Genomic DNA, 13,398 nt, shown 5'->3' on the forward strand with positions numbered 1-13,398 from the left:
GTAAAAAAGTGCAACGGTATGTTGCATGTATCTGCTACACGAGAGTAGCTTATTACATAAGTGGACTTCACCACAGTGCAAAACAAGGAGGGACGCACTACAAACATTCCCTGCAGCGTTTAGCCAGCAATGGCCACCTGATTCCAACAGGGAAAAATAAATCACCACAGTGTTTGCTAGATGTATTGCCACAGACATGAGACACTGTTCTGTAGGCTTTATGAACTTTATGGAGCTAAATTTAATTGAGCCCTAGTTACACTGTTCCTTCATTAGCCCATTAAAAACACAATTGTTTATTTTGTTTGGGTTAGGCATAGCTCCATTATGGATCAAAGTAAAACAAAGATCAAATACTTTCTCTGGCATTTCTACTTTTCACATAATGTGTGTGTGTGTGTGTGTGTGTGTGTGTGTGTGTGTGTGTGTGTGTGTGTGTGTGTGTGTGTGTGTGTGTGTTTGTGTGTGTGTGTGTGTGTGTGTGTGTCATACACATGCAAGTGAGTTATGAGGAATCCAATGAAATAACGGTATATCAAAATGTCAATAATAAAAACAGGTCTAGTGAATTACAGTAGATCACGAAGATGTGATTCACTTTAAAAACAAAAGCATTAATATGAGACACCTGGCCTCTGCACCGAATGCTGACACAAATTGCTTTAATGATTACGACATAAAATATTCTTGGTCTGTTTACGCGGTGAAATTTCATATTGTTGCTGCATGTTGCATAATAGGCAAAATTACACTATTTATCAAGTCAGTAGTTGTGAGTGCAACACACCAGGAGAGTGCACACACACACACACACACACACACACACACACACACACACACACACACACACACACACACACACACACACACACACACACACACACACACACACACACACACACACACACACACACACACACACACCTGCAGCCCCAGGTCCCTGTGGTTGACTAGTTCTGACTAATACAGTAGTGTGCTATTGCTGTGTGGGCAGAGCGGTGCACTGTGGGCCATGGAGGCCATTGTGTCCTCAAACAAAGTTAAGGGCAGCAGATTTATTGTTCATCTGCTGTCAGACTGTGTATTACATCCACACAGGCCCTGCCAGTTAATTATCTGCACAGTTCTCCCACTGAAGCAGCTGTGGCCGATATACTGAGAGACGGTGTGTGAGTGAGCTACACGGTGGGACACAGAAGATATTTGAAAAGAGCGAGAGTGGGAGAGTGTGACTGAATGAATGAATGAATGAATGAATGAATGAATGAACGAACGAACGAACGAACGAACGAACGAACAAACGAACAAACAAACGAACAAACTAATTGAAATGGGAGGGTAAAAAAACCCTGAATCATGCATCTTGGGATCCGCATGGCTCCAATGTGGATCTTGGAGTTTATGTGGCTATAGCCTGTGATGTCAGTCTGAAGAAGAGCCTTGTGCTTGAAACGTCACACAGATAATTGTGGTGCAATAAAAAAGCATCCGTGGCGTTGGAGGCTTGGAGCCCTCAGTGTGGCGTTGGAGGCTTGGAGCCCTCAGTGTGGCGTTGGAGGCTTGGAGCCCTCAGTGTGGCGTTGGAGGCTTGGAGCCCTCAGTGTGCGACTAGCATTTTATTTTGTTCTTCCAGCCTGTGATGTCAGTCATCTGTGACGTCAGTCAGCAATGATGATCGATTTCTTCGTTTTGTCTTTATAAATTCACACTTTACTTAGCAGAGGATATTCAGATGATACTTATCCAGACCAATGGTTGGAAATATATATATATATATATATATATATATATTGCCGACCTAATTGAAATATCTCAGGTCGCGTCCAAGTATTTGTAAAACAATGTTCTAGACAGCTTGCCTTTGAGGGGCCACGCAAATAAAAATAGAGTGAGTCAGCGATTGTGTAGTCATTCAATAAGACTTTTCTTCAGCCTTGATGTATTAATCAACCTCGTACAGCCTTCATCCAAAGACTGAGAAAAAAAAATTAATAAAGAGGAAAACAGGACAAGACACTTTTTTATTTTAGTTTATAAGCGACACCTTGGTAACAGTAAAAGGATAATTAGGATAGCGTCTAGCTTGATAAACTGGTTGCCATGATTTGCCATGATCTGAATGTCTGCATTGTTAATTTCAGAGAGCATTCGCCCCGCAGACAGTGCTCTGTGGCAGAGATGAAACTACTAGAGAGATTTGTCAGTTTCAAGTTGTACAATTACTGTAACCATGAAAAGATATCAACCATACTACATTCACAAGTATTAGTTGCATTAATGCTGTTTTGAGCTACTTCCAGTATCATTAAATGACAGATAATTTAATCATAGCTGCTTTGAAGTCCACAGATACACCTCACTTTAATAATGGTGCATTCCCCTGCTCTACAATATTATGCCTCGGAGCCTTTGCCAGGCGAAATTTGAAAGGTTGACCTGGGTAATAACAATATTACATATACAATGATTGCTGCCAATGAAAAAGCTCAATTTATTCCTGACCTGAAAATGAAAAAAATAAATAAAAATAAAAATAAAAACTTCTCCCAGGTGTTTTGTCCCCTCTCTTCCACAATGAGGTAACGAGGTACACACAGACTGATTTTCTACATTGTGTTTTTAAGTATTATTATTTTTTCCAAAAAAGAAAGTCCCCCAATTCTATTTTTTTCTCTTCCCATAAATTAAAAACTAATTCAATCATTTTTGAATGACCTAGAGCCCTGCATTGGGACTGGAAATCTTTCCGGAGCAGGTGGTTCGGAAGTTGCTGAGGAGTGGGAATGTCCGGTCAAAAGACAACAACAACAGCACACACACACACACACACACACACACACACACACACACACACACACACACACACACACACACACACACACACACACACACACACACACACACACACACACACACACACACACACACACACACACACACACACACACACACACACACACACACACACACACCTGAAGCATGCAACTGCAACATGTTGTATAAAATTGTGTTGCAGATAAAACCTTTTGATAGATTTAGCTTCATACAATAGACTTGGGCTGTCATCAGTGTATGACAATGTTGAATTCGTGTTAAGGCACATTTTCAGACATTTAACAACTTCATCAATACTTGATCAACATCAATACTTTTACTCTTCACTTTCACTTTTCTTTCCACACCTCACCTTGCGAGGCGTTGTTAGCTTGTAGATCTGCTATTTTTGGTGAATGTTGTTCCCACCAGGATAGGATGCTAATGTTCAAGTGGTTTAACCCATTCAGGCCTGACGTCAAAATTAAAAAAAAAAATGTTTTCTAAATCATGACAATTTTCGGAAAGATTTGAGGCACATTTTAACGATTTTTCAAAAATAGCAGACCTACAAGTTCATAGCGCGCCACTCGGTGGCGCGCTATGAGCTTGTAGATCTGCTATTTTTCAATAGCTAAATTATAACAATGTTTAAAACACCAAAAGGGGTTCCCGCCCCAAAATGGGTTAATGGTTAATGTGGTTAAACGCTAACGTGACATGGATGCGTTCCAGGTCTCAATGGATTAACTTGCTTTCAACTGGTAAGTTCCTATCATTCAAAGATTTGGCGGCTCGCTATAGTAACTCTAAGTTACTACTGAAGATGAAAGACGACGATTATTAGAATACAAAAGCGAAGCAAGTAGGCAGGTCTGATATTTGGACAGATTTACAAATTGCTACTGACACAAATTGGCGAAAAACAAAATTGAGAACATTGTTACCGACAATATCTGCATATATTTGATTCTGTTACTATGGTCTGTTACTGTTAAATACTGTTCTCTTTGTGGTGAACAGTAAGCTCACTATGTCGCTGTCCATGGTGCTGTAATGAGCCTCTCTCTCTCTCTCTCTCTCTCTCTCTCTCTCTCTCTCTCTCTCTCTCTCTCTCTCTCTCTCTAATGTTGTTGTGTCCCAATAGAAATATTGTACAAAATCATATTGTAGCCATCACAAATTCCCTGTTGAGGGCAACAGTGATGAGATCATGACAAATCTGAATGATGGACCACCAGATGCTATATAAGATCAGAGGATGTACTGTATATGAAGTGAAAGGAGCTATAACTCATGTCTTTTTCTCCCTTATGCATCATGTCACTGGGACTACTAGATTTACGCACGCACGCACGCATGCACGCACGCACGCACGCACGCACGCATTAGTGTGTGCACACTTTACAATCCTCTGTGTTCATTTAACTCAGAATGTGCAAAAGCAACCAAACGGACACATGTGGAACAATAGACAAGATGTCACACTTTTACAACACCTCTGTTGAATAAGGTTAGCTGTTCCCTGTCACATCCATTAGGCAACAAAGCCAGTATGTATTCTGCAACATTGTAATGCAATGAATGCCTTGAAATATTTTGGGTAAAATTGCACCTTACCCCAACAAACACAAATTACGTCTGTCAGCTAAAGCTTACTGAGGTAAACAAAACACTAATATAATTTATGGTCCGTAAAAAAAATATTGTAATTATTTCACAATCATATTAATTATGTTTGGGGAAAAGCAATAGTTATATTCCATTAGTTTTTTAAGCTCTGTAGATTTATTATTTTCTTTACTAAATATTTGTTGTTACCTCACCCTATATAACTTTTGAATTAACACTGAAGATTATGTTGTGCACATTTTCACTTTCTATCCGTGAGTGAGAGGTTGGAGGAAAGCGGGATTAGACAATAAAAAATAAATAAACAGAGAAGAGTAAAAGACAGATGAGATGAGCTTAGATGGGAGGAGAAGAACCATTTCAGTAAATAAAGGCTGCCAGTGTATCTGGCCCGTTGCCTCTTAACCCTCGTATTTGCCTCATTAATATGCATGCTAATGTACCTATTTTATGGCTCAACAGTTCTGATTCACTTTAAAATCAATTATCCATCTGCTACACCCATACCTCGCCCAGGCTCAAATGCGTATTAATTTCAGCAAACATACATGGGGCACAATACAATAAAGATAAATGCCTCGATTAGAGGCAGTAAACAAAGGAGCTGGGGATGGCTTTAATGAGATTGGGCATAAAAAGAAGCATGCGCGTTAAATGATGAGCCTCGGGTCGCCTTTTCCAAAGCAAATTACATAAAGGAATGTTTCTCTGTGCTTCTTTTTTTTCCTTTTTTTTTTCTTTCATTACGATAAGAGCATTTCCAAACAAGTGTGGTGTTATTATTCTCACATGAGCACTGACTGCTTCTCCCAGCGGAGAGACGCTTGTCCTCTGCACTGCTGGGACATTAGTTCACAGAAGTTGACTGTGTCACCGTGTCTGTTTAACCCATTCAGGACGGGAACACCCTTTCGGTGTTATAAGCATATAACATAAGCAAGAAAAATAGCAGATCTACAAGCTCATAGCGAGGCACTTGCTGTTTTTGAAAAATCATGAAAATGTGGGCGCAAATCTTTGAATATATATTCTTTCAGAGCGAACATTTTCCTCTCTGGGGAGGTCCCTGAAACTACATATTTTCAGATGAGGGTCCCCCCCACGAGGGGGGGTCCCCCCCATTAGGGCCAAATACAGATAATTCTGGGGGTCCTTGAGATGAAAAAGGTTGAGCACCACTGACACAGAAACAGGTTTTTCATTAAACATTTAAGATTTAGAATCGGCCTCAGTCCTAAACGGCAGCAGGAACACCACAAAGGGAGCACACACAGTGAGCAACAAGTCTCATCTACCACTTCCTGTACCATTAATAGCCATGTTGTCACTCATATCTAGTGTAAGGTGAACTGATGCCCAGGGCTGGTAAACAAATAATAATAACAAAACGAAACAAACAAAAAAAACCTGCGGGCAAGTGAAACCTGTCTAGACCTGCCCGGTCGGTGTGTACCAATTGAGTGTAATGTTTTATTTTGTGTCAGTTTTTCCCCATCATCAGTTGCCTTTTCTGAACCTCTGTGCCTGAGCAGGGCACCAAAAGTGGGCCGGTTTACATTTCAGCTGATCGCATTCGTGCAACGTGCACGCCGATCATTAGGCGGGTCTCTTCTCCCTGCTGCACTGTACAGTCAGTCAGTGCATTGATGAAACACGCTTAATAGTCATTTTCTTCAAAGCGTCTGACGTAACTTCATGTAATGTCTCAAGAAACGACTCGTTATTAATCCATTGAGACCTGGAACGCATCCATGTCACGTTAGCGTTAGCGTTTTAAACATTATGTTATAATTTAGCTATTGAAAAATAGCAGATCTACAAGCTCATAGCGCGCCACCGAGTGGCGCGCTATGAACTTGTAGGTCTGCTATTTTTGAAAAATCGTTAAAATGTGCCTCAAATCTTTCCGAAAATTGTCATGATTTAGAAAACTTTTTTTTTTAAATTTCGACGTCAGGCCTGAATGGGTTAAAATCAAACCGCTGGTGCACACAAGACTAACATATTGATTGTCTAATAAGGTTTTTTTTATTCAGTCTGGAGCCCTGCTGAACATGTCTGATCTGAAAGGACTACTGATTGATTTCATCAGTTTCTGCCATGTTGCTTTCACCACCACCATGCTTCAAAGACGTTAGGAACTTGGAACCAATTATCAACTACAATTAAATATAATGATTGATGTAATATACATAGATCATACAAAATCATGTTTTTGTGCTGTAGTGTTTTATGCACAATCAACAGGTCAATCAATGCGATAATAGATGGGCTATTTTCACTACTTTGTATGTTTTAAAAATCATAAAAGTATATATAATTTTTAAATAAAATAGGAATAGAAAATATGATTTTTACTCGAGTCGTGACCCATAAAAATGGGTCTGTGACCCACAGATGGGTCCTGTGACCCACAGATGGGTCCTGTGACCCACTGTTTGGGACACAGTGCTGTAGAGATTATATAGATGGATGAAGAGGACGTGTGCAAAAGAGAAATGAACAGAACACAGAAGAAAAAGTGATAGAGTTGGATCATAAAACAAAGAGAGCCAGAGGCATGGGCAGGGCGGTAATGAGGATGGGGTGGAGGGTGTGTGTGCGTGTGTATAGGAGAAGTGTGTGTGTGTGGTTGGTGGTGGTGGTGGGGGGGGGGGGGGGTGCCAGCAGCTGAGGTCTCTGTAGATGAGATCTCTCCCTGACATGCATGTCCCTGTCATTACCCGTCGAGGTGAGAGGGGGGGGGAGACACACGGTGATGAATCCTTAATATGACATTACACCAATTTTCCTCTTCATTTAGCCTGCTAATGTCCTGGTCTGCTCCGTTATGCCCAGGGGCAGCCCATACCAGACTGGACCAGAAATAGACCACTGTGGCCAGCGATGGCACACCTTGACGCAGCCTAATTAGGGGAAGCAGCCACCTAATGGGCCTGTCTAGACCAGAGTTTGAATTAGTTTTGTTGTGCAAAACGTAATTACGCATGTGTTTGTTATGCTGCATATACTTATTCTTTGCCGGTATGAAATCCTGCTGGTGCAAAACCACCATTGTTGAGCATGAGACATATACAGTTGGGTGCCACCGATATTGTCCTTTATCATTTGACCCATTTAGGCCTGACCTCAACATTTAAAAAAAATCCTTCTAAATCCTCCAGTTTTCTGAAATAAATATTTTCACGATTTTTCTGCTATTTTTCAATAGCTAAATTATAACATAATGTTTAAAACACCAAAAGGGGTTTTGCGCAGATCACGCAAACCTCAGCAAAAAGAAAAGGACAATATCGATGGCCTCCAACTGTAGTTGTCATATGCATGCATGCATACAGTACTATAGTTGCATACATACAGTACAGTACAGGCATAGAAGCACCAGGAAATGCCACGATTTGTACTGCAAAATAAAGCACTAGTCTGGCAGTAAAAACTATCCTAGAGTATGGGTCTTTGAAGAGGTTCCAGGGGGTCCTCATCCAAATGAGCAGATTCGTTCAATTGAGCAGTAGTTCAGTTCACTTAAAATTAGAATACAAAAACATGAATGAAGGACTATTCTAACAGATGTTAAAGGAGCATTCAGTGATTTTGGTGATTTGGAAAACCACCCAGTCCGCCCCGGTAACAAAATGTGCACATGCACACGCACTACAGTGGGGGGAAGTGCAACAGGCCAACAGCATGTGCACCAAGGCCCGCCCCCACTCTATCATGATTGGAGGAAGGCCCCTCTCATCCTGATTGGATGAAGGCTTTGCCACCCGCCACCAAAACTGAAACTAGGGTTTTTGACCCCAGGGGCTCACTGGGGACAGGGAGAAACTCCTTATATGGTCAGCACACTCTATAGTAGGGAGGATTCTCCAAAAAAAATTAAAAAAATAAGTGATATTTGAATGAAGTGAAATCACTGAATATACCTTTAAGCCATTATGAATCACCATTGCGAATAAGTTTCTCTTGTGAGTCACATTCAGATTGAGATCCATTGAGACTTTTTCGAATTGCAACACCAATTTTAACCAAAACATGTTTTCATCTCCGGGCCAGACTCATTTGAAATGGTTGACCCATGAACCAATGGAATCGATTTGGCGATGCGTGGCGTTGATCAGTTGAGTCGGTACTCACACCTCATTATTTTAAACCATTACAACCAGGAGAGCATTGGCTATTCAAATATAGCAGAAATACAAGCTCACAGCGCATCACGCATTTTGTTTTACAATTTTGTTTTTACATTTTTGAAAAATCTTGAGAACTACTTTAGGCATTTGTAGGATCGGCCTCAGGTCTTAAAAGGACACTTCACCCTTTTTGCAAAAACATATATGTTAATGACGATTAGAAGATTTAGAACACTTTCCTGGGGGTCTTTATGTGTGTAATATGTGGTTTTAGATATTTTAGATTGTAGCAGTGAGCCCAGTGCCTCTGATGTCATCGACAGTGGGCTCACTTCCTTCCTGGACTACAATTCCCATAATGCTTTGGTGCACTGCTCCTCCTTGTGGATAGGGGGAGGGCTGTCTTACTGAGACAACATATGTAGTCCAGGAAGTAAGTGAGCCCAGTGTCCATGACATCAGAGACACTTGGCTCACTGCTAAAATCTAAATCTAAAACCACATATTACACACATAAAGACCCCCAGAAAAGTGTTCTAAATCTTCTAAACGTCATATGTTTTTTCAAAAAGGGTGAAGTTTCCCTGTACTGGGTAAAAGGGCTAATCCCATTGGTTGGAGGGGGTTGTGTTTGTGTTGTACTCACTCAGCATGCCCATCCCTAGCATGAAGGCATCCATGGTGTAGGGGAGCCCTCGTGCACGTCCTCGTGTGCCCGGTGGGAACATCACCTCCTTGGGCTGAGCCTTCTTACATTCTACCTACGTAGAGACGCACGCACGCGCACACACACGCACACGCACACACGCACACACGCACACACACACACACACACACACAAAACAAAACAAAAAAAAGAATAACAAAAATTAGACTCATGATCATGTTGACAGATCTGACAGGAATGTCTTCGCTCTTTGATGTGGTATTGCGTTTGATTTTCATACATCAGCTAGACACCTCGAATCTGAGAGGAAAGCCTCAGAGTAAAAGTTAAAATCATGTTCCTTTTGTATTAAAGGGAGGGGGGGGGGGCATGGCTCCAGTGAGCACATGCCAAATGCCTGGAGGAAACACATACATTCTCTCAAAGAGAAACATGTCGGTAACCCTTCACAGGAGAGGTTCTGTTCCTAAGCAAGAGAGACCTCCTCCATGTGGCAGTATGTTCAGTACCTTCCTCCAGCTGCTCGACCCAAACAACACTTTCTCTCCATTACACAACATATCCAGGAAAACACATTTTGAATCGCTATTTTTCAAGTCAGAAGAGAAAACTCTTCTTTTCCATACATGCATTTATTTTTTGGCGCTCACTCACTTTGTCACAGGCTCACTCACTCACAACACACATTTTCCCCATGGCTGGAGACAGAAGTGTTCTCCTCCTTCATGAAGCGCATAAGGAGCAAGGGATGAGAGACGGAGCAGAGTAGGCGGGCGAAGAGTCCCATTAACCCATTCAGGCCTGACGTCGAAATTAAAAAAAAAAAAAGTTTTCTAAATCATGACAATTTTCGGAAAGATTTGAGGCACATTTTAACGATTTTTCAAAAATAGCAGATCTACAAGTTCATAGCACGCCACTCGGTGGCGCGCTATGAGCTTGTAGATCTGCTATTTTTCAATAGCTAAATTATAACAATGTTTAAAACACCAAAAGGGGTTCCCGCCCCAAAATGGGTTAATGGTTAATGTGGTTAAACGCTAACGTGACATGGATGCGTTCCAGGTCTCAATGGCTTAACCACATACTGTATCTATCCTAGCCTTACAGATTATACAGAAACGGGAGTCGGGCTGACAGGCCTCGAGTCTATCGGCCGTTGTTTGGTCGGCCGAGTCTGTTCACCATGCTGAACAATCTATCTGCTCCGCTGCATTGTTTGGCCATACGCCTGTCCATCTGTTTGTCTGTTTGCCTCCTGGCTCCTGCCGGCTTCTGCATACTGCCTCCACTTAGGCAGGCTTTTTCGCAGATACTGCCTTTTCACATGTCACCCTGGTCTGCTACAGAAGACAGGCTGCTGCACCGGCACTGTGTTCCCCTCAGCCCAAGCAAAGCCCAGCATCCATACAAATAGACCACTCTGCAATTCTGACAGACATGGGGTGTACATTGCTATTCACACACACACACACACACACACACACACACACACACACACGTGCGCGCACGCACGCACGCACGCACACGCACACACACACACACACACACACACACACACACACACACACACACACACACACACACACACACACACACACACACACAGTTGCTGAGTTGAAACTAAAAGTAAGATTTCGTATCTATGAGGTTTGCTGTGTTAGAATAATATTTTAACTGTTGGTGTATGAAAGTGGCAGTCTTGCTGGCTCAGTGGATTAAAGCAGCCCCACTGAAGCGCTCAGTTCCCTCTTGCCACAGACTAGTGCCACTTTGTAGCTTGTCACTGCCTCTTTACCATCCCTAACATCACCATGTGTCATTACACAGCAACTATTAAAGCAGGGGTGGGTTGGGGTGGGGGGTGGGAGTTGGGACAAGAACATCTTCTCTACACAACACCTCACAGGTCTGCACAGCCCGGTGACACAATAGCTGAATTCCAGTGGTGGAAAAAGTACTCACATTTTTTTACTTAAGTAAAAGGGTCAATACTGCAATGTAGAAATACTCGTATAGACTCGTAAATAATAGTAAAGTAAAAGTCTGGAATTCAAAATGTACTTGAGTAAAAGCACAAAAGTATTGGTATCAAAATGTACTTGACATACCAATATTAGAAAGTACTCATTGTGCAGAAATCACAAGTTTTCAAGTGGTTAATGTATGTTTTGTAATAATAATCAAAAATCAATCAAATAATTGTAGTGGAGTAAAAGTACAATATTTGCCTCTGAGATGCAGTGGAGTCGAAGTAAAAATATAGAAAATTGAAAATACTCCATTAAAGTAAGTAAGTACTTTCCACCACTACTGAATTGTGCGAAGACAAAGCAGACCCGACAGAAGCTCTCCCTGTCCTCTGTTCCCTCCACAAGGCTCTGTTCCCTCTCCCTGTCCTCTGTTCCCTCCACAAGGCTCTTGCCACTTCCAGTGAGTTGGCCCATCAAGCATCATGCTGGGACGCAGTCCCAGGGGTGAGTCACACACCTACATCATCCTCACAGTTCTGGGTCTTTGATATATTCTAGGACAGGGTTCCTTGTCGTGGGTTTAAAACCAGCCAGGAGACAAGCTGCCTTGGGGTCTGGGTTGGGTGTCAGCGTGTGGGAGTTCACTTGCTTCAGGCACATGGAGTATGTACGCTCTCTCTCTCTCTCTCTCTCTCTCTCTCTCTCTCTCTCTCTCTCTCTCTGTGCGTGCGTGCGTGCGTGCGTGCGTGCGTGCGTGCGTGCGTGCGTGCGTGCGTGCGTGCGTGCGTGCGTGCGTGCGTGCGTGCGTGCGTGCGAGCGAGAGAGAGAGAGAGGCATGACGGAAAACTCCCTTACACTGAAATACACATTGAACTCAATATAGTCGCTGCTGGATAGAAACCTTGAATCTCCATATTTCAAGGAATGTTTTTTCATAAATTAATGCTCTACTACGTTGTACAACAGTGGCACTCTGTTGGACAACGAAGTAGCTCACAACAACGTGTCGCGGTGCAATGCGTTCTGAGCTTGTGGATCGGCCAGGAGGTGTCCCTTATTTGAAACTCTGGGAGTTGCCAACCCTACTGGCACTTCCTTATTAGCCTCAGGCAGTCCAAAGCTGGCCGCTTGGGACTGCCCTGTCCCCAGCTATGAATTTCAATGGAAGTTACTCACTGGTGTTTGAAGCACCCGGAAGAACGCTCTACTTCTGCCTTTTTCTTGATTTGAGAACCAACATTTGGTGCCCAAATGCTAACGTCCATGAACGCTCCTGAATCGATTAAAGGACCACTTCACCACTTCATCTTCATATAATAGGTACTCACTAATAATCATGATAAAATGGCACAATTATTTTCTACTCAGTTGAATGAAAAATGTTAGATTTGTATTATCGTGAGAACGATGGCTTCCATTTTCGCATTGCAACTTTTCATGAATAGAACGCCTGCAGTTTCTATTAGCTTGGATTACCCATTGATGATGTCACTGGTGGACGGGTTTCTGAACTGCCCACAGCCCCCCTATGAGACACTGCAAGAATAAAAATAAATTGTGGCATTTTATCATGATCATTAGTGAGGATGAAGATAGGTTGAAAAGTGGTGAAGTGGTCCCTTAATGAAGGAGCGCTCTGTGTTAAACCCCAGTTGCGCGCTCTTTGGCTCGTGCATGTACTTCGTCCGCCTGCAGTTCCAGCTTTGACCAGTAGGGTACGGCGCTGCTCTGGTGGCCTGACAAATACTTGAAAATAATAATATTATGTCAGCATAATTACACTACTGGCAGATTGTCGACATTGCTTGGCACATTTGCCTTTCTGCAAACTATAGAAAATAACTATAGCTTTGCTATGATTCCAAGTATGTTTATCTAGGAATGCCTGGTCCATGTACAAATCAAAGACACAGCCCAGAATCAGGACCTTGTGACTGGTGTCAACAAAAACAACATCCGGTGTATTTGGGATGTTAGTAAAGACATCGCATCGCACAACAAAACCAATCTGGTAACACTCTTGAATGTTTATACACGCACGCACGCACGCACGCACGCACGCACGCACGCACGCACGCACGCACGCACGCACACACACACACACACACACACACACACACACACACACACACACACACACACACACACACACACACACACACACACACACACACACACA

General features: G+C 42.5%; 1 protein-coding gene across 10 annotated transcripts in view; it reads right to left on the bottom strand.

The window, feature by feature from the left end:
* The window catches only part of LOC306928533 (RNA-binding protein Musashi homolog 2), a 324,724-nt gene that overhangs the window by 48,548 nt on the left and 262,778 nt on the right, over window positions 1–13,398 (bottom strand). For all 10 annotated transcript variants that reach the window (XM_079508745.1, XM_079508740.1, XM_079508741.1 and 7 more), the window contains one exon: window positions 9,226–9,340. In XM_079508745.1, coding sequence (XP_079364871.1) covers window positions 9,226–9,340 — 115 coding nt within the window. The remainder of the gene's footprint in view (window positions 1–9,225; window positions 9,341–13,398) is intronic.

Source organism: Electrona antarctica, assembly GCF_951216825.1.
Source record: "Electrona antarctica genome assembly, chromosome: 8".
Taxonomy (NCBI): domain Eukaryota; kingdom Metazoa; phylum Chordata; class Actinopteri; order Myctophiformes; family Myctophidae; genus Electrona; species Electrona antarctica.